Here is a 24,686-nt window from a genome sequence, read left to right as displayed (position 1 = left end):
GGAATTTAAACTTCTGGGTCAGCCTCAGTGCAGCTTGGGAAACGTAGTTCCTGGTCCCCACGTCTCGCTCCCTGGAGCCGAGACTGAGGGAGCGTCGCGAAAGTTGCCCGTTTAGGAACTCTCCCATTTGGCTCTCCAAAGAGAAGAATTGGTTAAATAGTCGCACTGAGAACAATGCGATTCATATTTCTCATTTTCGAAGAACGCTCCCTTGCTGAAGCTTGGAAGGGCACGCGACTCGTCGCTCCTTGATCCTGAAACGTGCCGCAGGTAGATAACCTCCTGATCCCTGATAGTCTCCGCCTGTTTTGATGCCCCGCCTACTCTGCTGAAGCCCGAGCCGCCGATTGGTTAGGAGCACTTGAGCGGCGGAAGCAGCTGGCTCGCGCGGGGACAGCGGTGAGGGGGCGAGCCGTGAAGATGGCGGCGGTGGTGGAGGTGGAGGTTGGAGGTGGTGCTGCTGGAGAACGGGAGCTGGATGAGGTAAGCGGAGTTGAGAGGCAAGGAGAGACTCAGCCTGAAACAGAGGGGAGGGGCAGTGAGGTGCCGGGAGGAGGGGGTCTTAGGAGAGACGGGAAAGATCTTGAGAGGGAAGGAGCTGATTAGGGGGCGGGTGCGTGGAGAGGGAAGTCAGAGGCACTCCTGACTTGGGGACTCCGAGGCGGCCTTGGGAGTGGAAAACTTGCTTTAGCCTCAAGGGTGGAGATAGAGGACAGAGAGAGAGGTCGGAGGAGTGGGGGTGTTAAGATTTTGCGATTACTAGCTGGGGGTCTTAGGGTAGGACTGAAGGGCTGAGAGGTCGTTTGAGTTGGAGGGGCGTGAATTTTTGCAGGGGAAGCCCGGGCTTCCACTGTGAGAGAGGACTCTGTCTAAGCCTGGGATGGGGGCTGGGGACACAGACCGGAAAAGAATACTAATCCACTAGTAGTATAGCTTTGAGTTATCTTAAAGTAGGAACTGTTTTATTTATCCTTACATTCTAAGACTTGTATCTAATGTGGGCTCAGTAAAGTTTTGGTCAACGAATGAAGGAACAGGTGGATAAATGAATGTCTGCCCGAATTCATGCATTTATTCACTTAATGAACATTAAGTATGACCTTTGCTCCGGGTCCTGGGCCAGGTGCTAGGGAGACAAGGGGTGCCTCCGTTGAAGAGCCCACAGTCTAGTGGTGGGAGACAGACAAGAAGACTAGGTATTACATTAGAGGCGTAATGGTGACATTGAGAAGAGTTCAACAGTTCACCTTGGGATAGGGAAAGTTTCCCGTAGTTGCTGAGTCTTAAACGATAAATAAGTGTCTCTCTCTTCTAGACTTAAGAGTTCCTTCAAGGTGAGCTCCTTGAGATTGTATGTCCCCTTTACCTGTCTAGTAGGGTGAGAAAGGAAAATGAAAAGATTGTGAAGCTATAGAATTGATAGCTAGAGGCGTTTGTGATCTTGTACATGCCAGCATATGGACAGAGACGGCAAAAGGAATAGGAGGAAGGGAATTGGTTGTCGGAGATAGAACCAGTGAGATCTCTGATGGGTCAGAGTCTGAGAGGTCCCTTGCTGTGTGTTGGGTGGAGGAAGAGTGGGGAGGATTGGGGATGACTGAAGATGAGGCTCAGAGAAAGGGAGAAGTGGACTTAGGAAGCAAGAAGACTGTTGCTTGGTAGTGGGATGAGCTGGAGGAGTTGGATTACCTGATTGGGATCATTAAGGTAGGAGGAAGAGACTGAGAAATCGACAGGTGATCACAGCTGGGGGATTTTTAAAGAAACTTTGTAGTCCTCTGCCTCCCAATCACTAGAGACTACAGGTGTTAGTTGGTTAGGTGGGGTGGTTCTGGAAATGACCTCCAAAATCCCTCCTAGCTTTTATGTTTCTGTGATTACAGTTGGCTGTGGTTCATTGAGATATATTTGAAGGCACTTTGGAAAGGGTAAATACTGTATTGAAGTTCTTATTTATGGTTTGTTAGTCATGGGCTCTCCCTTGAGACATTTATGTATATCTCAAAGAAAGCTTTAGTTACATATGTCAAGGTTCATCAAGATAACAGAAGTTTTGGCAGAGGAGAAAATAACATTTTCTTTTCTTTTGAGATGGAGTTTTGCTCTTGTTGCCCAGGCTGTGGTGCAATGGTATGATCTCGGTTCACCGTAACCGCTGCCTCCCAGGTTCAAGCAATTCTCCTGCCTCAGCCTCCCAAGTAGCTGGGATTACAAGCATGCGCCACCACACCTGGCTAATTTTTTGTATTTTTAGTGGAGACGGGGGTGTGGGGGTGGGGTTTCTCCATGTTGGTCAGGCTGGCCTCGAACTCCCGACCTCAGGTGATCTTCCTGCCTTGGCCTCTAAAAGTGCTGGGATTACAGGCATGAGCCATCACACCTGGCCAAGAAAATAACATTTTAATTGAGACATTTTAAAATTTTGTTTCTAAGCTTTTCTTTATTGTTTTAAAGACTTAAGAGCTTCTAGTAGTATAATAGATTTTACAGAGTATCATGCCTAGAAGTTAACTTTTTATGAAACCACTAGCATTCATCCAAGAAACCTTGTTACTTGTTTCATTTTCTGAGAAAAAGTATGATTTGTTTTCTGGAAATGCTGCATGGACTGGGTCTGTCTTTTTTGTTGTTGTATGTTTGAGAAAGTAAGCTATGAGAAGCAGGAACAGTTATCCCTTCAAGCTGTAAAAATAACAGAGGTCTGATCGGGCCTTAGTTTATATTCAAGTTTCTACTAATGTCTCTCCAGCTGTTTCTTTGCAGCCTTAGCTTGTGAAAGAGAAGGTGAAATTCATCATTTAGCATGTAATTATAGGGTCTACCCTCTGTCATGCACTGAGAATTCAAAGATAAATAAAACAGGATCTTCACCAATTTACAGTTGAGTGAAGAGACATGCAAATAGCATATTATAATACTAGATAATTGCTGTAATGGAGGCATGTAACAAATGCAGTGGGGCACAGGAGATCAAGCGCTTGAGTCTGCTAGGGGGAGTAGGTAAAGTCTTTATGATAGAGATGGGTTTGAGCTGAAAAAGGTTGGGTTTACAAAAGAGCAGTGGTTTACATGTGGCATCAGTGTTACCCTCTCTGTAGCACTTTGTGTTTGGTTGATAGACTCTATCGTAGAGCGCAGATTATAATAGGGTAATAGGTAGCCTAAGATGGAGTTTCTACTTCTTGGGATTATAGGATATTATACCTATGTTTTCCAATATTAGATGCTATTAGCATGATACGTAGTTTGGAATAGCATTCATTCATATTCCTTTTCTCTTTTTTTGTCTGGTTTCATTAATGCTTTCTCTAGAAGTTGACAGGTAATTTAGGCTTTGTTAATGGCCTCTTCCTTTAGTGGGATAAATAGAAAAGAGGACTTGGGAAAAGAGCTACCAGTAGAAAAGGCTACTGTATTCAGCCCTTACCATACAGCAACCTTTGTTTAAAACCCTTTACCTGCATCATCTTATTTATTACTAACAGTAGGCTTGTGAATTAGATGGAGTTAACCCCATTTGATAAATGAGACTGAGGCTCAGAGAGGCTAAGGAACTTTCCTAGGATTCCACAGTTTGTGAGTGGGGAAGTACAGCTTCTGATCCAGGCCTGCCTAAGCTATACTGAGCTTGGCCCATGCTATCTGAGCTCCTGGGTTCCATTTCTTACTCCACTATTTGTGCTCTAGAGGTAGGTAATTTAAAATTGTATAGTCTTAATTGTATGTAAACATTGATACTATGTATTTGATAAATGGCTGTGATTCAAAAGAGCATTTTGAACCTCACCTTTGTGAGGAAGGTTTTATTAGTATTCCCTATTTGCGATTGAGGAAGCTGAGGTTCAGAGAATTTGAGATATGCCAAGGGTTTTGAGACTACCAAGTGGTGTCACAAAGATTTAAACCCACGTTTCCAGATTCCAGAGTATTTGTTTTTCTTCTATTCTAAAGACCCAAACCCTTTTCTTTGTGTACAAAAGTTCCATTTTCTTTTTTCTTTTCTTTTTTTTTTTTTTTTTGTTTTTGAGACGGAGTTTCGCCCTTCTTGCCCAGGCTGGAGTGCAATGGCACGGTCTTGGCTCACTACAACTTCTGCCTCCTGGTTCAAGCAATTCTCCCGTCTCAGCCTCCCAAGTAGCTGGGATTACAGGTGCCCATCACCATGCCCAGCTAATTTTTGTGTTTTTGGTAGAGACAGGGTTTTACTATGTTGGCCAGGCTGGTCTTAAACTCCTGACCTCAGGTGATCCTCCTGTCTCAGCCTCACAAAGTGCTGGGATTATAGGCATGAGCCACCGCGCTCAGCCAAAAGTTCCATTTTCAAAACATAAAGCAGCATTTCATCCCTGAGAGGATCAAAATGAGGGTTAATCAAAAGAATATTAGTTTTTCCATATAGGTTCTTTAACTTGCTGATAACTGGATTCTGTTGAACCCCTGTTCAGGAGGAATGATTAGCCCATTGGTAGTTAAGGAGAAGAGAGACAGAGATGGGCCTAGCCAACTCAGGTCAGGTATTAAACTGGCTATAATGACTGCCTAAGCTCAGTTCTGTCTCTCACCCTGCCAAAGTACAGCATGCTGGAGATGTTGTAGGATAAGATGTGGGTACCAGTTAGGTGCCCCAGAAGCCAATCTATTCCTGGAGCCAGTGATTTCCCCCCTCAAAGGGGAGGCCAGCCAACCTCTGAGAGGAATTAGATACATCTTTTTGGCACAGAAAGCTAGTGTGGGAATTAAGGTAGAAAAGCACTTCAGTACCCAATAGGGCCAGCCAGGGCATTGCCTAGCTAGTGCCTGTGAATCTGCCAAAATGATGTGAGATCATGCAGATCAGTGAAGAATTTCCAGCTCAAGCTGAAGTTCAAAGCAGGTGTTCTAGCCTGCAGCTAACTCGAAGGATTAATATGATTGTCTCAAGTAAATAATTTACCTCTCTTTGGCCCTGTTTTATTCCTGTTGAAAGAGGAGAATTTCACTAGATTGGTGGTTTTTAAACCTTTATTTAGTCATGAAATCTTTTATTCAAACAAAATGTCACTCTGAAGCCTTGTGGTTCTTGAATGGATTCAACAGAACCCCTAAGGTGCTTGAAGCCACCCTTTGAAAAGCAAGGATTTTTCTGGTACAGTCCACTGATTGGGTGACCCCATTTTATGTCCCCTCAGTCCACCTGTGCTTTGCCTAGGCCAGCCCCACCAAGCATTATTATAAAATTGCCTTTCCCACTAGACTGTAAGCTTCATGAGAGAGTAGAGACCAAGTGTATCTTGCTCACCATTGTATTCTCTTCACTCAGCATGTTCCTGGCATACTGTAGGCACCCAATAAGTATTTGATAATTTTTTTTTTTTTTTAAAGATGGGGTTTCACCATGTTGGTCAGGCTGGTCTTGAACTCCCGACCTCAGGTGATCTGCCCGCCTTGGCCTGCAAAGTGCTTGGATTACAGGTGTGAGCCACCATGCCTGGTCCATTATTTTTGATTAATAGAATAATAGCTACCATTTAGTGGATGTTTGTGATTTGCCAGCTCCTCTGCCTAATGGTATATGCTTTTTAATTAAACATTTACAATATTCCCATGAGAATTGAATTATTGGATGAAATCGTCTCTAACTCTTCCTGGCTCCAGCCCTCTCTGTACTGTTTCTCATTACTGCCAGGTGTTGTTGGTGCTGTCCTGTCTGCCTAGAATACCTTTCTTTTCCCTTACTGCCTTTTGAAATTCTACCTGCCCTTTAAAGGCAGACAGATTCTGATCTGCACTGATAACTTTCTCCCCTGCCTTTTATGGTTTTCTCTGTTTAAGTTTGTTTCCTCATTCCCAACTGAGTCCTCAAACTTCTGAAACACCTTCTGTGTGCCAGGCACTTTGGTGTGCCTCATAATACCAAGATAGATAAAGTGTGATAATTGCCCTCAAAAAGTTCACAGACTGGTATGAGTAGAGTGATAAATACATGCAAAATGTGTCACAGGTGCTGTGATAGTGGAATGGGTACAGTGGGTACATCAAGGAGGTAGTGGCAGTCAGTATTACATCTCCTCTTCCCAGCTAGGTTGGTAAACCCACAGTGGGCAGACTGTGGAAGTTCCCATCCCTTGCTTCTTCAAGCAGTAATCACTATTTTTTTGTGTGTTTGTTCTTTCTCCCATGGTTCTCTCCCTATAGACATTTAGTAAATGTTCCTTGTTGCCAGGAATTTTTTTCTCTAGAGATTTTTGGTCCAAGCCAAGATCTTACTGAGGGATCAAGGCATATGTGACTGAAGTTTAATCTTGGATATCTGACTACCTCTGGATTTTTTTAGGCATGTAAAATGAGTGGTGGCATAGTGTAGTGGGGAAAAAACCCATAGAGTAGTGAACAGTGGGCTCATATTCTAGACTAGGAATAGCAGATTTGTTTTATCTCAGAGACAGCCACCTGATCATAGATGCTTAGAAGCCTGTGTTGAGTAGGATCCTGAGGCCAGGGCTTAGGAGAAAAGAGTGCTGAGGGTGAAATAATATAGATTACTTATTCTGCACTGAGTCCTGTGCCATGTATTTTAGATGCATTCCTTTTTTTTTTTTTTTTTTTTGAGACAGTCTTGCTCTGTCACTGGACTACAGTGGAGCGATCTTTGCTTAGTGCAACCTCAGTCTCCTAGGCTCAAACGATTCTCCCACCTCAGCCTGCCAAGTAGCTGGGACCACAGGTGTGCACCACCATGTGTGGCTAATTTTTTGTAGAGACAGTTTCACCATGTTGCTCAGGCTGGTCTTGAACTCCTGGACTCAAGCGATCCGCCTGCCTTGGCCTCCCAAAGTGTTTGGATTACAGGCATGAGCCACCGCGCTGGGACCTTAGATTCATTGTTGAATTTAATGCCATGGCCTTATAAGATATGTACTATTATTATCCCGTTCTATAGATGTGGAAACTGAGGCATGGAGAATTTAAGTAACTTGCCCAATGTTATACAGCCAGGTAAGTGACAGAACTGGGGTTCAAATCCAAGACTACTTCAATGCTTGTGCTGTTAACCACAAGGGGCAGTATGAGTACTCTCTACTGCCCATCCTGTTCTACATTAGACATTTCCATTGTGTACATTTGGGTCTTCCTTTCTGGAGGTGATTTAACTGGAGTCATGATATTTGTCTTTCTCACCACATTGTGTTCTCCTTGAAAAGAAGGCCTATTCATTCTTATATTCCCTTTGCCTGGCATAGAATACGACTCAATAAATGTATAAATATGTGAACTCAGGAACGATTCCAGTTTTTCTGTACCTCAGTTTTTCATCTGTGAATTGATAGTTTTGGACTAGGTGACCTTTGAGATCTCTTGCAGCTTTGAAAGACTTGGATCTCAGAGTTTTATTTTGGCCATGTTTCTTATAACTCTCATCAGGTACTCAGTAAATACTAGTGAAAGACTGATTGAATGAAGGTATAATTATTCTTTTTTTTTTTTCTGAGAAGGAGTCTTGCTTTGTCGCCCAGTCTGGAGTACAGTGGTGTGATCTCGGCTCACTGCAACTTCCGTCTCCTGAGTTCAAGCGATTCTCCTGCCTCAACCTCCCAAGTAGCTGGGACTACAGGTGCATGCCACCATGCCCGGCTAATTTTTTGTATTTTTAGTTTCACGATGGTCTCAATCTCCTGACCTCATGATCTACCCTCCTCGGCCTTCCAAAGTGCTGGGATCACAGGTGTGAGCTACCGTGCCGGGTCTATAATTATTCTTTTTTTTTTTGAGACAGAGTTTCTCTTTTGTTACCCAGGCTGGAGTGCAATGGCGCGATCTCGGCTCACTGCAACCTCCGCCTCCTGGGTTCAGGCAATTCTCCTGCCTCAGCCTCCTCACTAGCTGGGATTATAGGCACGTGCCACCGTGCCCAGCTAATTTTTTGTATTTTTAGTAGAGACGGGGTTTTACCATGTTGACCAGGATGGTCTCGATCTCTTGACCTCGTGATCCACCTGCCTCGGCCTCCCAAAGTTCTGGGATTACAGGCGTGAGCCACCGTGCCCGGCTAATTATTCTTAATAATCTATGCTAATAATTAATATTGGGATGACAGAAGAAAAAATGGTGATGGGGAAGGAGTAGACAAAAAGGCTTACATATAACCCCCAATTTCACCACTTTTGACTTTGGAATGCAGTCAGCACCTCATGCTCTGACAGATACCCTGGCAGATTCCCATTTGAATTCCAATTCCAATACCTGTCACCCCCAGCTCACCCTTGCTTTTTTTTGCAGGTCACTTCTTTGTTATGATTTAATAACTCATCTACTTCCAGAAGGAATTTAAGATATCAATTAGTCAATAAAGGGGTTAGGAGAGAGGGGCAGGAAAGGTGAAGATGAAGAGGAATGTTTTCATTCTTTGAGTGCAAGGACTATCTTTCCATCTTTGTACATTCCTCAGTGCCTTGATCAGTGCTTGGCACATAGCCCATATCAATATATTTATTGAATGAATGAGAATGCTTGTAGGTGTTGATTCTGTTAAGGATAAAGGTAATGTTGACTAAATTGCAAAGGTTGACTAGCATGTGTACTATCTGTTCTGGAAATAACATAATATCCCCTACCAGTATTTGTTTATAAGCTGCTTATGAAATATTTTTATTGGATTCATTTAAATTAATGCCACATTGCTCCTTACCAGTGAGTCATCGGCACTGCTTTCTGCTCCCATAGCGCCCTGTGCAGATTTCCGTTAGCACTTACCATGTCGTATTGTCTCTTCCATTAGTCGGGGAACTCCTTGAGGGGAGTGCACATTATCATTTTTTTCATCTCTGTATTTTCAGCACCTAATCTTGCACAGTGACTAGCATGGAGTAGTTATTCAGATATTTACTGAACTTGAATTTTGTTTTTCTTGTTTTGAGACGGAGTCTCTCTGTGTTCACTCAGGCTGGAGTAAAGTGGTGTGATCTTGGCTCACTGCAACCTCCGCCTCCTGTGTTCAAGCGATTTTCCTTCCTCAGCCTCTGGAGTAGCTGGGATTACAGACGCCGCCACCACCCCCAGCTAATTTTTGTATTTGAACTTGTATCTTAAATCTGGTCCATACACCCGTGTTGAACATCCCCCCAAAATGGTCAGCAGTGTGTATGTGAACCCCTCCAATGATAGCCAGCTAATTGTTCATTGGTCAGCCTATTCTTTTGAATGCCTCTGTTGCGGTGTCCTTCAGATTGGATTAGATTCTTATTTCTGTATTGCTTCAACTTTTTAGTCCTCGTTGTACCGTTTCCCAGATTCTGCTTTTTTTGCACCTCTGACTTGCCATGGCACTAACACTGCCAGAGAATGCCTCTGGGGGATGTAGGCCCAGTATACCTGGCTTTGTTTGGTCTGAAAGCTTACTCCATGGAAGCCAACCCAGCATAATCCATTTAGTGCCATTTCTCATCTCCATGTTATTTCTTTTTGTTTTCCCTTCTTGAAGTCATTTGTTACCTCTACTCCTCAGAGAAAAATCTGTAGGTAAACACAAGCTCATTAGTTCCCTCTAAAGTGCGGCTCTCCCAAGAGGCTGCTGGATCATGGCCATGGGGCTTTTGGCCTCGGCAGCTAGAGAGAAACTGGGAAAAGGGGAAACAGAGAACACAAGCCCTGCCAAAGTTTTTGGTTCATTTTGTCCTCCTTTCACAGGGTGTTATCAATAACTCAATGCATTCTGTTGCTTAGAAACCTCATGTAATGTTTTACTCCCTGTTGCCCATAGGATTGAGCCTAATTGTCTCTGAGCTTGTCATTTAGTGCCCTGCAGAAAGCCTTTTCTCCTGTTTTAACTACAACAATAATAGCTTTTTTAGTGCATACCATGTGCCAGGCAGTAAACTAAGCATTTTACATGTATAACCTCTTAATTCTTTTAAGAAACCTTGTATTTGAGTTGATTTTATCCTGATTTTATTCTCCTACCATAAATTTTTGTTTCATCAGTTTCTTCTGTGCAACCACCTCTTCTGGTTAAGGAACATTTTTTCCTTTTTTGGTAAGGATCATCTCTGTGTGTCAGGGGCACTCATGTCTAGGTTAATTTGGTCCTGAGCTCTGTAAGTATGGCAGTGTGCATCTTGGGTGCTTCATGCACCTGGATGTGTTCGATGACTAGATAATCTATTAATACACCTAAACTCTTTTTTGTTTTGTTTTGTTTTTCTTTGAGACGGAGTCTTGCTCTGTTGCCCAGGCTGGAGTGCAATGGTGCGATCTCGGTTCACTGCAACCTCTGCCTCCTGAGTTCAAGTGATTTTCCCACCTCAGCCTCCCCAGTAGCTGGGATTATAGGCACCCGACATCATGCCTGGCTAATTTTTGTATTTTTAGAGACAGAGGTTCACCATGTTGGCCAGGCTGGTCTCAAACTCCTGACCTCAGGTGATCTGCCCACCTTGGTCTCCCAAAGTGCTGGGATTACAGGTGTGAGTCACCATGCCTGGCTCATCTAAACTCTGAAGTTCAGCATTATTCTGCATTTTAAAGCTTGTACAGCAAAAATTCACTCTTTTTGGGCCACCAATCCTGTGCCCAGCCTCACTGTTTGGCTTAGGCACATTTACTGACTCCACAGTTGTAACAATGAATTGGCTTACATTGCTTCTATAAAGTGACATCCTTCAGATACTTTGTGGCTTTCTGGATTTGCATACCCCCCAACCTCCCTCCACCCCCATTGGCCTGGGCAGTTTCTTGAGTCTTCTTAAAGTGAATATGAAGATTTTAATATCTTGATTTGCATGATTTTGTGGGGTGTGCTGGGTTAAGTTAATAGCCATTTTCACAGATCGTCTTAGGTTGCTTACTGGAAGAGGAAGAGCTAATTCTATTTTAATGCTGTTATGATCTTCATTTTCCAGATGAGAAAAACTGAGACACAGAGAAGTAATTTATTCAGGGTCACACAGCTTGTAAGTGGAGGTGGGATTTGAACATGGTAATGCAACTCTATGTCTTCATGTTACAGTGTACACTATTGCTGGTTTACAATATAACATGGATTCACTATTTTCTTATTTTTTTTTCTTTTTCTGTTCCTAACCATCCTGAAAGATTCACTGTTTTCATAAGTCACTATGTATTTATTGTGCACTTAATTATGCCAGGTACTCTTTTTAGTCTTGGGAATTAATAAATGGATAAAGAGACTATCTCTGCTCTAAGGAGGTTTTGGTCTAGTTGGGAGAGGAACCCATCAGGTGATAATGAAAATATAATATAATGAGTGGAGTTATAAATTATGTGCAAGATGCCATAGGTCTACAGAAGAATGAGTGCTTAAGCCTATTCAGGTGCATTAGAGAAGAATTCAGAGAGGATATGGCATTTAGGCTGATTCTTAAAAGTTTACCATATTGATAGGAGACCAGTTTAGGCCAAGGTAAAAGCATATGTATGAAGGAATAAAGACATGAAATCTCTAATCCTTACGCATATGATTCTAATGACATAGTTACTGATAACTGCATGCTTTGTGCAAGTCACTATGTTAGGGATTTGGGTCAAGAGAAAACCATGTTTCTTGCATTCAGGGAATTTACAGTATAGTTAGGAAAATAAGATGTAGTCCAGTTGGAGAGATAGTGGCTATAATTCTAAAATAAGACGTACTAAATGTTTTTTACCAGTAGAAAAAGCAAAGTACTGTAGGGGAAGAAAGTCCCCCTCATTAGTATGGCTAGGGAAGATTTCATGGGAAGGGAGCCATTTGAGTTGGGCCTTCATGGATGATTTGAATTTCATTAGAGCATCAGGAATGAACGCCCCAAGTAAATGTTGAGAAATGAGTATGTATTTGTGATTAGCAAGTAAGAGAAGAGTAAGAACTAAATTAAAAAGGGTAGGTTGGGGCCAACCTCAGGTTGGTTTTTGAAGGCCAGCCTGAGGAGTTTGGATGCATTTATTCTTTCCTTCAGTCACCAATTATTGAGTGCTGATACATGCCAGATACTGTGCTGGGGACACAAAGATGAAGATGTGGCTCCTGCTCTCAGGAGATTAATAGTCTCGTGAGATAAACCAGAAATGGGAACAGGTGGTTGTAGTATAGTGTCAGCATGTGTTAAGTACTGTGATGACACAAAGAGGGAGTGATTAACTGCTTTGGGAATCCTTAAAGACTTAACAGAGAAGATGCTTGAGTTTGTTCTTGAGGATTAAGGTTGAGTTCAGTAGATAGTCAGAGTCAGTAAGGTAAAGAAGAGTGAGTGGTCCAGCAAAATGAAAAGATACGCAAGGCTTGGAGGCATTGAACAACGTGGAATCTTATGGGAACTGTATGAAGTTCTGTATGACTGGAGTTTTGGTAAAATGTAAAGGGATAGCAGTGAGTGACAAGGCTGAAGAAGCCCCTTTAACACTGTGCTAAAAAGCTTAGCACAGTGTTAGGGAGCCACTGAAGAGTCTTGAGCAGAGGAGTAGCATGTTTAGATCTATGTCTCAGAATGATCAAGTCTAGTTGAAGTTTGGAAGTTACTTTTGGAGGGATCAGGTTGGGAAAAGGAGAACAGTTAGGAGGTATTAAAGTAGTTTAGGAGTGAGATGATGAGGACCTGAGCTTGAGCAAGGACAATAAGGTTGGAGAAAAGTGAGCAGTTATAAAAATGTTAAGTAGCAGTGCTTTCCCTTATTGTGTTTTGCCCTTTCTATTTCTCTCCCTAATTAATTCATTCACATATTCAGTAAAATTTATTAAGTTTGTAGTCTGTATTATTTATTCGTTATTTTCTTTTTCAAATACTTGTGACTTCAATGTTAAACATTTTTCTAGGTTCCAGTAATTCAGCAGTGAACAAGACAACCGAGGTCCTTGCTTATACTAAGTTTAGTTTCTAATGTGGTAAAGCAAATAATGAATACATAACAAATAAACAGGATAACTCCAGATGGTGACAAGTGCTTTGAGAAAAGTAATGTAATGTGATAAAGATGACTAGAAGAGAAGGACTACTTTAAATAGGGTGGTTATGGAAAGCCTCTGAAGAGTTGCTATTTGAACCAAGACCTGAATGGTAACGACCTAGCACTTTTGAGATTTGGAAGCAGGTATGTTTCAAGTGGAGGCAGAAGCAAGTACAAATGAATGGGAATGTGCAAGGCATGTCCTGGGACCAGAAAGAAAGCCAGTGCGACAGATCATAGTTAGCAAATAAAAATAGTGCCGAATGAGGTCAAGGAGTCTGGCAAGGTCAGATTTATAAGGACCTGTAGCTGCTGGTACATGTTGAATTTTATTGAGAGTATAATGAGAATGGGAGTGATATGAGCTGATGTACATTTTTAAAAAGATTTTTCTGGCTGCTTTGAGAAGAATAGATTGTAGGAGGTGACTCAATGAGAGGGTTAGGATGCTATTTTAATAGTCCAGATGGGAGATGATAGTGTTTTGGAATGGGGGGGGGAGTGGTTTAGTCCTTTTGGGCTGCCATAGTAAAATACCTTAGACTGGGTAATTTATAAACAACAGAAATTTGGCCGGGTACAGTGGTTCATGCCTGTAATCCCAGCACTTTGGGAGGCCGAGGTGGGTGGATTACTTGAAACCAGGAGTTTGAGACCAGCCTGGCCAACACGGTGAAACCCTGTTTCTACTAAAAATACAAAAAATTGGCTGGTCATGGTGGCAGGCGCCAGTGTTACATGGTGCCATTAGGTACCATGTTAATTAGGCAGTTGGAAATGCAGTTTATAGCTCAGGGGAGAGGTTTGACATTGTTCTGGGACTTTGAAGATCGGTCTTTTTATCCTAGCTCTGCCATGCAGCTGTTACATGTGACAAATCAGTAAGGCAATGCTGTCAGCTTTAAAATAATAATAAAGTCATTTGTTATGCTAGCCTCATGTGTATGTTGGGAGAATCCTTTTCATTTGTTTATTGATTGATCACACACTGAATTTACCAAGTTACTACATTAGATATGAAGGATAACAAAGACATAGGCCTTGCTCTCAGGCCGCTCATAGTGCAGTAGAAAAGTTAGGAAAGTGAACAGATGTAATAATTGCTGTAATATGAAGAAGGAGAGATTTCAGGGAGCCCAAAAAATGGCAGGCAGGGATCAGAAAAGGTTTCCTAGAAGTGATACCATAGCTGAGTGAGAAAGTGACTAGAAATTAACCAGCTCAAGAAAGAATAGAAGAACCCTCTAGGCAGGAGGAGCAGCATGTGCAAGATGGGAGGTGAGAAAGGAAATGGCACCTTCAGGGAACTGTATGCAGTTTAGTATTACTGGAGCATCAGAGTAGAAGATGGGGAGTAATGATGAAGTAGGGAGGCTGGAAAGCAAGGCAGGTGTGATGTCACATAACTTTATATGCTGTGCTGAGGAGTTTGGATTTTTATCTGTAGCTGATGATTAGCTACAGAAGAGCTCTAAGAACTTAGATTGGTTGGATGAGGTAGCTCACGCCTGTAATCCCAGCACTTTGGGAGGCCGAGGTAAGTGGATCATTTGAGGTCAGGAGTTTGAGACCAGCCTGGCCAGCATGATGAAACCACATCTCTACTAAAAATACAAAAAATTAGCTGGGCGTGGTGGCATGAACCTGTAATCCCAGCTAGACTGAGGCAGGAGAATTGCTTGAACCGGGGAGGTGGAGGTTGCAGTGAGCCAAAATTGTGCCACTGCACTCCAGCCTGGGAGACAGAGCGAGACTCCATCTCAAAAAAAAAAAAAAAAAATGAACTTAGGTGAATGACATGGATCAGATTTGCATTTTAGAAAGATCATTCTTGGGGCAGAAGTGGAGGAGGGATTAAGGGGCAGGGAAAATTTGCCTTAATTCAGGCAAGTAGGGTTACCAAATTTATCTAATTCTAAAGTGCACATAATTTCTGGTGTATTATATATATACTGCAGGGGAGTATATGTTATGTACCAAAGGAGCTGGGAGCAGAGGAAGGTAAAACTGCAAAGACAGTTAGGGGTCAGGTCATGGCTTTGTGTGGTCCCAAGAGCTCACTCAATGCTCCTGTGGAGGGCATTGTGTAGTCTACTAAGGAATTATTACTTTCACAGGCAGCATGAAGACACCAGAAGATTTGGACTTGGGTGACACAGTGACTCGAGAAGTACATGAGGTTGAAGGACCTAGATTAAGTTTGTAGCTTTTGAGTAATAGGAAGGAAGGAAAAGTTAGTACACATATTTCTTACCCCACTGACCTAGGCCTTCTGATACCAGCAGCTGTGAACTTTGGGTTTCCCTTCTCCCTTAAGCTTCCTTCAGTCCTAGCTGTATGCTGTGTTAAATTTGGAAAGTATTTACTGCTGGCTATTAAAGATAAGTCGAATTATGTTAGTATTTCTCTTACAAAGAAGAGTCACTTTTTTTGTTTTTTTTTTTTGAGACAGGGTCTCGTTCTGTCACCCGGGCTAGAGGGCAGTGGCGAGATCATGGCTCACTGCAGTCTGAAACCTCCTGGGCTCAAGTGATCCTCCTGCCTCAGCCTCTTGAGTAGCTGGGACTACAGGTGTGTGCCATCACACCTGGCTAATTTTTAAGTTTTTTGTAGAGATGGAGTCTTGCTGTGTTACCCATGTGGGTCTCCCAACTCCTGGCCTCAAGTGACCCTTCTGCCTTGGCCTCCCAAAGTGTTGAGATTACAGGCATGAGCCACCATGCCTGGCCAAGAGTCACTTTCATTTATTTTTAAGATTTTTAGGGCTGGGCGCGGTGGCTCACGCCTGTAATCCCAGCACTTTGGGAGGCCGAGGCGGGTGGATCATGGGGTCAAGAGATCGAGACCATCCTGGTCAACATGGTGAAACCCCATCTCTACTAAAAATACAAAAAATTAGCTGGGCATGGTGGCGCGTGCCTGCAATCCCAGCTACTCAGGAGGGTGAGGCAGGAGAATTGCCTGAACCCAGGAGGCGGAGGTTGCGGTGAGCCGAGATCGCGCCATTGCACTCCAGCCTAGGTAACAAGAGCGAAACAACGTCTCAAAAAAAAAAAAAAAAGATTTTTAATTTTTCCACATGGCCACTGTGTCAAAAGGAGTCACTTTTACACTTATCCACTATTGGCTAAGTTTGTTTCAGATAGCTTTCCCAGTTCCTCTGGATTCTTCTGCAGCATCATCCCCACTGTTTGTTCAAGAGACAATTAAGAATTACTCAGTGTCTGAGTATTTCCCAAGCATTTGCTTTGTGTCTAGTACTAGGTGTGAAGTGTGAGGGGGATGCTGAACAAGTAAGCCATTTAGCCTTGTTTCCAAAGCAGTTAATATTACTTGACGTCTGTCCGTCATTTATTGAACACCTACAGTATACCAGATTACGAGCTAGTTCTCTGAAATACAAAGATGAATGTATAAGACTCAAATGATCCGTGAGCAATTTCAGATCCACTAGGATGGCTAAATGGGAGAAATTATTTGCAAATCATATGTTAATAAGGGATTTGTTTACAGAACATATAAAGAGCTTTTACAGCTGATCAATAAGAAATAAATAACCTAGTAAAAAATGGGGCAAAATTTCGGGCCCAGTGGCTTGTGCCTGTAATCCTACTTTGGGAGGCCGAGGAGGGTGGATTGCTTGAACCCAGGAGTTCAAGACCAGCTTGGGCAACATAGGGAGACCCCATTTTCCCAGAAAATAAAAAAATAGCCAGACGTGGTAGCTCGTTTCTGTAGTCCCTGCTACTTGGGAGGCTGAGATGGGAGTATTGCTTGAGCCCAGGAGGTCGAGGCTGGAGTGAGCTATGTTTTTGCCACTGCACTCCAGCGTGGGTAATAGAGTGACAGAGTAAGACTCTGTCTTTAAAAAAAAAAAAAAAAAGAGGTTTTCACTCTGGATTCTCCATGTTGGACCCAAACTGAGGAGCCCGGAGCTGCCGCCGGGGAATCGGGGCCAGGGGCACTTGGGGGAGCCACTGCCCAGGCCGCCCGCCCTCTGTACAGGCCGCCTCCCTTCCTGGCCCGGGAAGGAAATGAGAGGGGGGATGTGAACAGCTGTGGAAGTTGGAGTATCGGGCCCCCACCCAGGCCCCCCACCTCAGCCCAGCCCAGCCTGCGCGCCCACCCGTCCTCCTGCCCAGCCTGCCCGGGCCTGCAGGATTGTTAGATGGAACACGGCTCCATCATCACCCAGGTGCAGAGGGAAGACGCCCTGGTGCTAAGTCCTCTCCTAAGAAGTCTCGTGGACGTGACATCTTCAAGTCCCTTTTCTGCTATTTTTGCTCCCAGCATGTTGGCCAGTCAAGTTGCTCCACTGAGCTTGCTGCATATATTGAGGAAGCGAACACCATTGCTAAGTCGGATCTGCTCCAGTGTCTCCACTACCACTTCTGCCAGATCCCGGGGACCTGCCTGCTCCCAGAGGTGACAGAGGAAGATCAAGGAAGGATCTGTGTGGTCACTGACCTGGACGAAACCCTCGTGCACAGCCTCCTTTAAGTCAATCAACAATGCTGACTTCATAATGCCTATAGAGATTGAGGGGACCACTCACCAGCTGTATGTGCTCAAGAGGCCTTATATGGATGAGTTCCTGAGACGCATGGGGGAACTCTTTGAATGTGTTCTCTTCACTGCCAGTCTGGCCAAGTATGCCGACCCTGTGACAGACCTGCTGGACCGATGTGGGGTGTTCCAGGCCCGCCTATTCCGTGAGTCCTGCGTGTTTCATCAGGGCTGCTACGTCAAGGACCTCAGCCGCCTGGGGAGGAACCTAAGAAAGACTGTCATCCTGGGCAACTTGCCTGCTTCTTAAATCTTCCACCCTGAGAATGCAGTGCCTGTGTAGTCCTGGTTTGATGACATGGCAGACACCGAGTTGCTGAACCTAATCCCAATTTTTGAGGAGCTGAGCGGAGCAGAGGACGTCTACACCAGCCTTGGGCAGCTACGGGCCCCTTTGCCTTCCCTGCTTCCAGGCCATCCCAGTAGGGGACTTTCCCACACTGTGCCTTTATGATTAGTGTGACAGAGTGGAAGCTGGAGCACCTCACCACACGGCCCAGAAACAGAGAGAAGTGATTGGAAAGAGCTTCAGGACAACCTAGATGCCGAGTGGGCAAATGCCAGACAACAATACCCAGAGCTACCTGCCGCCAAGCTGTCAACGTGTGTGTGTGTGTGTGTGTGTGTGTGTGTGTGTGAGAGAGAGAAAGAAAGAATGAGAATGTGTGTGTGTGTTGCCATGAACTGTGGCCCCAGCATATAGTGTTTCACTGGGGGAGAAGCTGAAAGACCAAGACTTCCCAAGTGAGCTTGCCTCCTCTCCTGTCACCCTAGGAGCCACTGAGCTCTATAAGGATGAAGACTATTGAAGGCTCCATTGTCAAATCATGGCCTTTCCTCAGTGTTGTAAGGCCTATGCCAAGGATAAAGGAAGGTATGCCTTTGGGTGCTCCAGGCACACACCTTTCTGAAATCCTCCAGCCAGCTGCTGCAGACAAAAGATGACATTTCTGGGAAGATGAGGACTTGATTCCAGACCAGCACCTCAGTGGCCATCAGGGCTTGTGGCCCAGAGGCTATGCTCGCATCCAGCTGAGTGCCTGGGGTGGGCTCTTTCTGTGTTTCCCCAAGGCTGGGTGGCTGAGCCTGCCTTCCTCACCACCTAGCCATAGTCTCAAACCTGTGGGGAAGGAGGTTTTCTCCCTGCCTGGGAAGAGGACAGATAACTGATTTCCGTTCTTTTGACTCTGTTTTAAAATTCTCTTCTAAACACAGAAAAAAAAAAAAAAAAAAAGGAAAAATCCACACAGAAACTTATACACAAGTACACAAGTATTGATACGAACATTATTCATAATAGCCCCTAAGTAGAAACAACCAAAATGTCCATCAACAGATGAATGGATAAATAAAATGTGTCTGGCTGTGCAATGGAATATTATTTACTAAGAAAAGGAGTGAACTGATAAGTGCTGTAACATGGTGATGGGTGATCCTTGAAAACATTTTGATAAGTGAAAAAAAGACAGTCACAAAAGATCACATACTCAATGAATTTATTTATTTATTTATTTTTGAGATAGGATCTTGCTGTGTTGTTCAGGCTGGTCTGTAACTCCTGACTCATGTGATTTTCCCCTCTCACCCTCCACAGAGTAGCTGGGATTACAGGCATATTCTATCACATTCAGCTGCTGAATGAATTCATTTGCATGAAAGATCCAGAAAAGGCAAATATGTAGCAGTATAAAAGAGATTAATGTTTACAGGGTTTGAGGGTGGGAATGAGGACTTAGTAAATGAGCATGAGGGTTTTTTTTAAAGAGGGATGGAAATGATTTAAAATAAGATGGTTGCATCTTATTTTATCTTATTTATTATTGTTATTATTATTTTGAAGACAGAGTCTGCCTCTCACCCAGCCTGGAGTGCAAAGGTGTGGTCTTAGCTCACTGCAGCCTCTGCCTCCCGGGTTCAAGTGGTTCTTCTGCCTCAGCCTCCTGAGTAACTGGGATAGCAGGTGCTTACCATCACACCTGACTCTTTTTTTTTTTTTTTTTTGACAGTCTCCTTTTGTCACCCAGGCTGGAGTGCAGTTGTGCAATCTTGGCTCACTGCAAACTCCACTTCTTGGGTTCAAGCGATTCTCCTGCCTCAGCCTCCCTAGTAGCTGGGGTTACAGGTGTGCACTACTGCACCTAGCTAATTTTTGTATTTTTAGTAGAGACAGGGTTTCACCATGTTGCCCAGGGTGGTCTTGATCTCCTGACCTCAGGTGATCTGCCCATCTTGGCCTCCCAGAGTACTAGGATTACAGGCATGTGCCCTGCCAGTTGCATCTTATTTTAAATATACTAACAGTCATTAAATTTCTCACTTAAAATGGTTGATATGGCCAGGCATGGTGGCCCACACCTGTAATCCAAGCACTTTGGGGGGCCAGTGTGGGAGGATCACTTGAGCCCAGAGTTTAAGACCATCCTGGGCAACATTTTGAGACCCCATTTCTACAAAAATTACCCGGGCATGTTGGCATGTGCGTATAATCCTAGCTGCTTAAGAGGCTGAGGCAGGAGGATCCCTTGAGCCCAGGAGGTTGAGGCTGCAGTGAGTTATGATCAAGCCACTGCATTACAACGTGAGTGACAAAGTAAGACCTGTCTTAAAAAAAATAGTGAACTGGGCAGTGAAGGAGTGAAGGTGAGGAGAGATTCTAGAGAGAGAAGCTGGCAGTAGCCAGATTACTGAGGATGAAAGTGATGGGCATGTTAGAATGACAGGTGGTTCAGTGTGGCTGGAGTGTAAGTCATTTGGTGGAGAGTGGTGAAATAAGGTAGCTGGTTGGACCATATTAAGGTAATTTGTGTGTCCTACTAAGGAGTTTGAACTTTAACCCCAAGGCAATAGAAAGTCGTCAAAGTTTGTCAAAGTAGGAGGATGATGCAGTCAGGTATGTGTCTAATAAAGATCGCTGTGGCTACTCCTGTGTCATGAATCTGTGCTGGCAAGGTTAGAGTCGGGAAGATCATTTTGGAGGCCACTGCAATTGTTCAAGAAGGAGCAAGGGATAAAGTCTGAACTAAGGCACTGTGGCAATGAAAAACTCAGGGAGGTTTTATAGATGTTTAGATATTTCACTATGTTGCTGATTGATTAGCATGTGAACCATCCAGGCTGTAAAGGCCTCAGAAGTTCATAGAGGATAGTTCTGTTCTGAAAGATTCTGGTGCAAGTGACACCTGGATTGGATCTTTAAAGATGTGTAAGAAGTTTAGGGTGTATGGAAAGCTACAGTGCATATAGGAAAGAGTGAGAGAGGAAGGCCAGGTAGGGAGGAAGCCAGGCTGAAAAATATGAATTTGATGGGATAGGAATTGAAGAACCAAAGATGCAAACTTAGGTGCTCCCAAATTTGAAAACTTTTATTTAAAAAGCTTTTTGGCTAGGCACTGTGTCTCACGCCTGGAATCCCAGCACTTTGAGAGGCTGAGGCGGCCAGATCACTCGAGGTCAGAAGTTCGAAACGAGCCTGGTCAACGTGGTGAAACCCCATCTCTACTAAAAATGCAAAAATTAGCCAGCCATTGTGGTGTGTGCTTGTATTCCCAGCTACTTGGGAGGCTGAGGCCCGAGAATCCCTTGAACCTGGAAGGTGGAGGTTGCAGTGAGCTGAGATTACGCCACTGCACTCTAACCTGGGTGACAGAGTGAAACTGTCTCAAAAAAAAAAAAACCCTTATCAATTCAACTGGCCTGGAGGATGTGCTTTCTGATGATGGTAGGAGGCAGGGGTGGGGGTGAAGGGCAGGCAGCAGCTGCAATGGCTATTACAGCCAATATCTACTTTCACTTCACTGCCCAAAGTGTGCTACCCTTGTCAGGCTAAGCATATCCAGTGCCTGCATGATCTCCAGCTGATTTATGACTTTGGTGACCTGAAAGGTGAGGTTTCCACTTAAACTTATTAGCTTTGAATTCTTGGCAAAGCTAAGGAGTTGGGGAAAAATGTGAATGAGAGGAGAATGGGGAACTACAAATGTGGTAGCCTGTGAACCTTTGGACTTCACTTGTTATTGTTGTTGTTTTGAGACGAAGTCTTGCTGTGTCACCCAGGTTGGAGTGCAGTGGCATGATCTCAGCTCCCTGCAGCCTCCACCTCCGGGTTCAAGCGATTCTTCTGCCCCACCCTCCCAAGTAGCTGGGACTACAGGCAAGCACCACTAATTTTTGTATTTTTAGTAAAGATGAGGTTTCACCGTATTGGCCTGGCTGGTCTTGAACTCCTGACCTAGTGATCCACCCGTCTCAGGTTCCCAAAGTGTTGGGATTACAGGCATGAGCCACTAAACCCGGCCTGAACTTCACTTGTCATCTTAATCATTCAGCAGACCCCGATATGTGTACCCCACTAGATAGAGACAGCCGGCCTGGTTGTGTCGTATTTCTACCAGGTTCATGAGCTAACTAATCTGGGGCTTACACAGCATTTTGTGTATATGTCAAAGGTTATCCTTATATTATATTATGTTTAATAGTCTGTCTCTCCCTACTTCCTGGACTGTGAATACATCAAGGGCAAAGGTTAGGCTTATTCCTTCCTAATGTTTTTTTTAGAGTGGAGTCTTGGCTGGGCATGGTGGTTCATGCCTGTAATGCCAGCACTTTGGGAGGCTGGGGTGAGCAGATCGCTTGAGCCTAGGAGTTCAAGACCAGGATAGACAACATGGTAGACCCTTTATCTACACAAAATTTAAGAATTAGCTGGGTGTGGTGGTACCTTCCTTTAGTCCCAGCTACTTAGGAAGCTGAGGTGGGAGGATTGCTTGAGCCTGCAAAGTCGAGAACTGCAGTGAGCTATGATTGCACCACCACATTCCAGCTTGGGTGACAGTGAGACTCTGTCTCAAGAAAACAAAAAACAGGCCAGGCATGGTGGCTAACTCCTGTAATCCTAACATTTTGGGAGGCCCAGGCAGGCAGATTACTTGAGGTCAGGAATTCAAGACCAGTCTGGCCAGGTGAAAACCCCATCTCTACTAAAACTACAAAATTAGCCAGGTGTGGTAATGCATGTCAGTAATCCTAGCTACTCAGGAGGCTAAAGCAGGAGAATTACTTGAACTCAGGAGGCCAAGATTATGCGACTGCACTCCAGCCTGGGCAACAGAGTAAGACTCCATCTCAAAACAAACACACACAAAACCCTGAAAACAAAAAAAGAGTAAGTTTCGAGCTGTATGGTTGATCAGTCTTTAATGTGGAAGTATCAACTGAGATGTTTCAAATGCTGGGTTGCTCAGCCAAAGAGGTAGAGGATTGAGTTTCAGAGTTTAGGGCCCTTTGCAGTTAGCAGATACTTGGAGCCAGGGTGGGAGGCCATCCTCTGAGTGTTGGATATTTTTGATGTATGCATATGGTAGTCACTTGGAAGATTTTTATTGATATAGCAGGGCACGCCTGTAATCAGCACTTTGGGAGGCCGAGGTGGGCAGATGACGATGTCCGGAGTTTGAAACTGGCCTGGCCAACATGGTGAAACCCCATCTCTACTAAAAGTACAAAAATTAGCCAAGCGTGATGGCATGCGCCTGTAATCCCAGCTACTGGGGAGGCTGAGGCAGGAGAATTGCTTGAACCCAGGAGGCGGAGGTTGCAGTGAGCCAAAATCATGCCTGCATTCCAGCCTGGGCAACAACAGAGCGAGACTCTGTCTCAAAATAAAAAAAGTATTGGGCCAGGCGCGGTGGCTCAAGCCTGTAATCCCAGCACTTTGGGAGGCCGAGGCGGGTGGATCACGAGGTCAAGAGATTGAGACCATCCTGGTCAACATGGTGAAGCCCCATCTCTACTAAAAATACAAAAAATTAGCTGGGCATAGTGGCGCGTGCCTGTAATCCCAGCTACTCAGGAGGCTGAGGCACGAGAATTACCTGAACCCAGGAGGCGGAGGTTGCGGTGAGCTGAGATCACGCCATTGCACTCCCGGCTGGGTAACAAGAGCAAAACTCTGTCTCCAAAAAAAAAAAGTACTGATAAAATTTGTTAGCATCCAGTTACACCTCATTGCAATAAAGGCATTTTACTTTTAATTCTGCGGTGACTAGGAAAACTATGGAAGTTTTGAAGGCCAAAGCAGTATAGCTCACTCTACAACTTTGGAGTTAGACAGATTGAATTATTATTGCATTCTAGCTTAAGAATGCAATAATGAACGTCATTTAAGCCAACTCTCTCATTTTATAAATGAGGAAACTGAGGCGTATAGAGAGGTACCCTATTCATTGACATATAACAAGTAAAGAGCTGTACCAGATTAGGATGTATTTTATTTTTTTTCTTCATTGAGAAGGGTAGTTTGTTGCCCTGAACCAATTTTTTGGGGTGAAAGTGGGAGCGAGATAAAACCCAAGCCCCTGCAGAGGGTAGTCCTCTGTAGTCCCAGGTACTTGGGAGGCTGGGGTAGTCCCAGCTACTCAGGAGTCCCAGAGGCTGAGGTGGGAGGATTGCTTGAGCTCAGGGACTTGAGGCTCAATGTATAATTATCTTTTTTGTTTTTTGAGACAGAGTTTCGCTCTTGTTACCTAGGCTGGAGTGCAATGGCGCGATCTCAGCTCGCCTCAACCTCTGCCTCCTGGGTTCAGGCAATTCCTCTGCCTCACTCTCCTGAGTAGCTGGGATTACAGGTGCGTGCCACCATGCCCAGCTAATTTTTTGTATTTTTAGTAGAGACGGGGTTTCACCATGTTGACCAGGATGGTCTTGATCTCTTGACCTAGTGATCCACCCGCCTCGGCCTTCCAAAGTGCTGGGATTACAGGCTTGAGCCACCGTGCCCGGCCCTAATGTACAATTTTCATGCCTACAAATAGCCACTGCACTCCAGCCTGGGCACCATAGCAAGACCCTGTTTCTTAAAAAATGGACAAAAGATATGAATAGACTTTCCTCTGAAGAAGATACACAAATGGCCAAAGAGCACATGAAAATATGTCCAACATTAGCCATCAGGAAAATGAAAAATCAAAACCACATTGAGATACCATTTCATACTCACTGGATGTTTAATCAGAGATTGTAGGTACTGGAAAGGATATGGAGAAATTGGAACCCTCACATTTTGCTGGTGGGACTGTAAAATGGTACAGTTGCTGTGGAAAACAGTTTGCTACTTCCTCTAAAGGTTAAGCATAGACTTACCATATGATCCAGCAATTCTACTTCTAGGTATATATACACTCAAGAGAAAACATATATTTACACAAAAA

General features: G+C 44.1%; 1 protein-coding gene and 1 pseudogene across 3 annotated transcripts in view; both read left to right on the top strand.

Annotated features, from left to right (window-relative positions):
• Positions 1-401: 401 nt before the first annotated feature.
• RNF121 (ring finger protein 121) overlaps positions 402-24,686 on the top strand; it is a 78,276-nt gene continuing 53,991 nt past the window's right edge. For both annotated transcript variants that reach the window (XM_078340327.1, XM_002754841.6), the window contains exon 1: positions 402-483. In XM_078340327.1, the coding sequence (XP_078196453.1) occupies positions 479-483 (5 nt within the window). In that variant the 5' untranslated portion in view covers positions 402-478. The remainder of the gene's footprint in view (positions 484-24,686) is intronic.
• Positions 402-24,686, top strand: LOC100413713 (carboxy-terminal domain RNA polymerase II polypeptide A small phosphatase 2 pseudogene; annotated as a pseudogene). The gene has a single exon (XR_623889.5). The product of XR_623889.5 is annotated as a carboxy-terminal domain RNA polymerase II polypeptide A small phosphatase 2 pseudogene (transcript).

This window comes from Callithrix jacchus, chromosome 10 (assembly GCF_049354715.1).
Source record: "Callithrix jacchus isolate 240 chromosome 10, calJac240_pri, whole genome shotgun sequence".
NCBI lineage: Eukaryota > Metazoa > Chordata > Mammalia > Primates > Cebidae > Callithrix > Callithrix jacchus.
The sequence above is the reverse complement of the archived record's forward strand: the minus strand, read 5'-3'. Positions and strand labels throughout refer to the sequence as shown.